Here is a 4,775-nt window from a genome sequence, read left to right as displayed (position 1 = left end):
CGCTTACGTTGTCTATACGATAATATTGTATTGACGTCTCGTTCAATGTTCAGCAGCGTGCAATGGCGTGTGTCCCGTTCGATCCTCGCCACCCAGTGCCTGAAACCTGAAAGGTACAGTCAACAATTCAGTCTTAAGTTCCGTTCTTACTGATGACACTACAAGGCTTGGGGTTGAGGGAGTTGCTTGCTTCAAAGGCTTTATGCTTCACAAACCAAAATAGCTGACCACGAATGTTTTATAAAGTAGTAAAACTTTCCCAAATTCCAACACAACTGAACCCACTGCGCACTTGGCCTATTTCATGACAAATTGTTAGTAGTTGGCCATTAGGTGCACCAAACATCTTGACCAAAGACAAGCGGGTAAGGTCAACTCAATTCGTCGTATACTATTAGAATTTTGCCGATTACGATTTGTGATAATATCCACACTCTGCCCAGTCCGTCCCCTTTGTCCTTGCTTTCTTTTTTCTCTGTTATTATTATCTGATCCTTTCAGGAAAAAAGTTGAACTGATCCTTGTTTTGATTATGCCACTCGTCATGGCATGACCAAACTACACTGCCACAGTATGAGTTACCACACCAAGCGAGCAACAATATCATCAGTCTTGCTACCCCACCTTCTTCTTTAACAAAAAAAAATGTAAGACCTTGCTGTCTTAAGTTCTATTTTTGCTGATGATATTACATGACCTGGGACAAAAGGAAGCTGCTTGCTACCTACACAATACACAATACACAATACAGACAATACCCGTCATTCACTTTAGCAGCTTAGATGTAAGGTTTCATATAGCGTGACAAGAATTTGACAGAGAGAACGCCCTCCCGAGCTCAGTGCCCATGGCCCTAGAAGGACAAAAGTCGAACATTTGCGTGCTCAGCGGCAACAGTTGCGGCAGCAGCCAACGACCTGGAAGTGAGAGTGCGCCAAACCTTGTCCATAACGTCCCATTTTCCTGAAAGAACATATGTACCTTTGATTTCTTTTCCCAGCTACGTTTGGAGCATGTAGGATCCAAAATAAGGGCTTTCCCAGCAAATATATGCCACGCTTCCTTAACCATCCTGCGAAACAGAACAGAAAAAACTTGTTATGTTTATCCGAACAAATAGGGTGCTGAAGATAAGAATGAGCATGACTGTTTGCATGTATAATTTAGGTCAAAGCCTGTAAACCAGCACACCCCATTCGTTTTGTTTCTACTATCTTATCTTCATCAAAGACAAACTGTGTTTTCACTGTCAAATTGTTATGGAAGAAAATCCAGTGAACATACGTGGACAAATAGATTCAAGTTTTACTATTTATCGATGGACCAAAGAAAAGTAATTTTACAAAACTAAACTCATGTTAAGAGCCACACCAGACATAGAATATATGAAAGTTGGAATTGTTTTTGCTTGGCTTCAGATCAAACCCAAGTATGTTAAGAGCCACACTAGAAATATAATATGATAGTTAAACTGTCAGTTTAGACCGGCTTCACTTTGGTCCCAAAAATCATGTTAGATCCTGTAGGAACAGCTTTGTCTGACTTCGATCCATCTTCTTTAGATAGTGTTTGTCGAAATTAGAAGTTGTTCTATTGACAACTTGTTTCCAAAAGGTATCAGGAATACCGTTCTTATTGATGTCCTCTCATTGAACATTGACTTGGCCATCTCAACAACTGCATGATTCTGTCAACTTTCTCTGATTTTCACTCGACACAAACCTTTTTCCTTCGAGAAACCGCATAAGTTCATTGTGCATTTTGCATCACTTCACATAAACTTAGAAACTCTATTAAAATCCAACAAGATCCATGGCTAAATGTTGTGTTTTATGTTGGCGCATATTTACACCAAATCACTCGAATTTAGTGGTCTTGCTTATGTATAGACTCAATGATGTCAATATTGTCTACACCAAGTTTGTATAAAGCATATATATTCTGTGATAAACCACATAAGAATTTTTTCCCAGCAAATTCAGAATTAATAAAAGTAGAAGTTCTGAATCAAAAGCAAGAAATTTACTGAACATGAGGAAAAACAAAACAAAAGAAAAACATAAGGAACTGTGAATTCTCTAAAAAAGTATAATTTAGAGAACTGCAGAAGATCAAATCTAAATGTTCTTTTATGCATGGTTTATTTTGACCTGAAAATGACACTTTGACAAAAAAAGTTGTGTTGGTTTGGCACCACACGGACAAGGCACAAAGCGGCAAGGGAACTAATCATGATCACCTAATGCTACCCTTCTAATGTTGATCACCTCCTTAGCAAAGTACTCCCTCCATTTCATAATATAAGAGCGTTTTTTTACACTAGTATAGTATCAAACACGATTTTATATTATGGGACGGAGGGAGTATATGTCAATCTTCCGCTGAAGCGTGCCCTGCTTGTTATTCAGTATCTAAATGCGATTTAACAGGATAATTGATATCCTCTAGGTTGGCTATCATAGTTCTCGCTGATTGCTGTCTAGACTAGTTAACGATTGAGTTTGTCATTTGTAGACAGATGTATGCCTGAGGATATACTTGTTTTCTTTATCTTTTTAAAAACTAAACACAAGAAGCCAAATATCCGGCTAAATAAACTTGGGAGAGAAAGATGTCACAATAAAAATTGTCATAGAAGTAGGAAGACAAAGAAAAAACATAAATTGAGAATGATGTAAAAACTGTTGAGGTTTACTGAATTTTTTTACAAGTAGAGTAAAACAAGAAAGAAACATCATTGAAAGCTGCTATCAGGATTCAGGAATGAAGATGACTTGATATGGTCATCTAGTCTTAATAGAAGCTCAATACACAGGCATGTCGTGTTAGCAACCAGGTTAAGGCCGGCATCTGTAAGTGTGTTCCTCGATTTGTCCACCCTATGCATTTGTCTATTTGGGGGTGTCCGGTCGCGTGGACAAAAATTACATGGTGTCCATCGGAATCTCCGGCTTAGTTGTCCACATATATATTTCACCCAACGGGTTGTCGATGTTGAAAGCAACCGGGGTGATATGCTGCTTAGGTTGGCCGGCGGGCACACTTGGTGATCAATTCTTGCCGCCTAGGCATCTGGACAGTTGTATGAGAATACATGCACGGGGAACACAAGCAAAAAAGCCAAGACTAAAAGCATACTAGTTGCAGGTAAACATTTTTCTTTTGAATAAACGAGTTGATATTGCCGTGAAAAGTATAACGTTCCGTCTATGAAAATAATTTAATAAACTACTAGTAGTATATATATAAGTATAATAATTAAGGTGAAGGAATGGACGGACACTTGCCTTGCCTTCCCGGAACAGGAAGAAGGCGTAGAATCCTCCTGCTGTGGCGGCGCCGGCCATGGCCCAAACGAGGATCTGCACTGGCAGCGGCATGATAGCCGCCACCTTATAGCTTAGAACGGCCGTGAGCATGGTGGTGAGGACCCAGACGGCCACCTTGAGCCTCCGTCTCGCCGGTGAGCCGGGCGCGGCGCTCTCGAACCTCCTATGGAAGTAGAAGAGCAGTACGAGGTCGAGGTAGGAGAAGGCCACGAAGCCGACCGCGGACGGGTCGCCTTTGGACCTGTGGATCGCCATGGCCGAGTTGACGGTGAGGAAGGCGATGCCGAGCCAGGAGAAGGCGCCGACGGGGCCGTGGCGCAGCTCCTCGGCCGGCATCTTTGCTGCGTCGGTAGCGGTCGTCACGCGCGTCAGTAGCGGTAGGCACAGCGCAATGAGCGACGACTCTTCCTTCCCTCGCCAATGTCCATCTCCGGTGTATGTATACCAATACTAAATGGCCCGCTGGTGTTGCGTGGATGGTGACGGAAAGGGACGAGAAAACTTTGGGCTGAACCGAACCATTTGAAATTCACGCGTTGACAGGATCGATGACATGGAGGCTGCTGCTATTACGTGGAAGCAACCATTCCTACTCCTTTGGCCGCATTACATTACATTAGATTAATATACTAACTGGTAGGAGTGGTATGATCATGACCACTGGACTCCGCTCCTAGGGTACCCACGGCATCCACGTGACGCGGCCAACAGCGACATGGGCTGGACGGAAGACTGGTCCATTAGCGCGTTCCAAAGACTTTTTCTGATGGATGGGAGGAAAGGTCACCGGGCGTGAAAACACATTGCAATCTTGTTTGTGAATGGTAACGTCCGAACCCGCGTCTCGCCATCGCCATCGTTATCGTTATGATTCCCACAGGCCTGCACATCTTTGCCTACTTGGATAGACATGCCGCCCTACCTCTTAACCAGCGGCACTAAGAGCATCTCCAACCCTTGGCCCTCCAGAAAGCTCGTAAAATCGCCGCCTGAGAGCGAACTGGCGCTAAAATCGGCTTGGGAGCGTTCGGGTTCTCAGCCACCGGTCCAAGAGTCGCCCCAAGACGCCTTATTTAAAGTTTTTTGAACAAAGATTCGGCTAAAATTCGGCCAAAAGGACAAACATTCGGCAAACATGACATTACTTAGGCGACTTAAATAGTTTTTTACATAGTAAAGTGAAATACTTAAATAAACAAAGGCCGCAACTACAGGCCGAAGAACGCGTTGAGCACGGCGAAGTCGCCGCTGTCGCCGCCATCACCGTTATCCTCGTCGTCCTTCTCCTCCTTCACGCGGCCGCCCCTGCTTGACCCCTGCCCGGGGTCGCCCTGGTGGACCGGTGGCGGCGCGTCGTTGTCGAGAACGACGACGCCTCCCTCGTCGCGGCCACGGCGCCGAATGGCGATCTGCTCTAGGGCGCGGCACTGGCGCTCCAGCTCCGTC

At 44.3% G+C, this 4,775-nt stretch overlaps 1 protein-coding gene across 1 annotated transcript; it reads right to left on the bottom strand.

Moving 5' to 3' along the window:
- Window positions 1-631: 631 nt before the first annotated feature.
- On the bottom strand, window positions 632-3,785 carry LOC109776553 (uncharacterized). The gene is made up of 2 exons (XM_020335201.4): window positions 3,288-3,785; window positions 632-1,072 (listed from the first exon to the last, which is right to left on the bottom strand). Exons 1-2 carry the CDS (start codon window positions 3,663-3,665, stop codon window positions 1,064-1,066), a joined length of 387 nt encoding a protein of 128 aa, XP_020190790.1. The 5' UTR covers window positions 3,666-3,785; the 3' UTR covers window positions 632-1,063.
- Between the last annotated feature and the right edge of the window lie 990 nt (window positions 3,786-4,775).

The sequence above is a fragment of the Aegilops tauschii genome, chromosome 3 (genome assembly GCF_002575655.3).
Source record: "Aegilops tauschii subsp. strangulata cultivar AL8/78 chromosome 3, Aet v6.0, whole genome shotgun sequence".
NCBI lineage: Eukaryota > Viridiplantae > Streptophyta > Magnoliopsida > Poales > Poaceae > Aegilops > Aegilops tauschii.
Note: the sequence above shows the minus strand (reverse complement) of the source record. Positions and strands in the feature narration are given on the sequence as shown.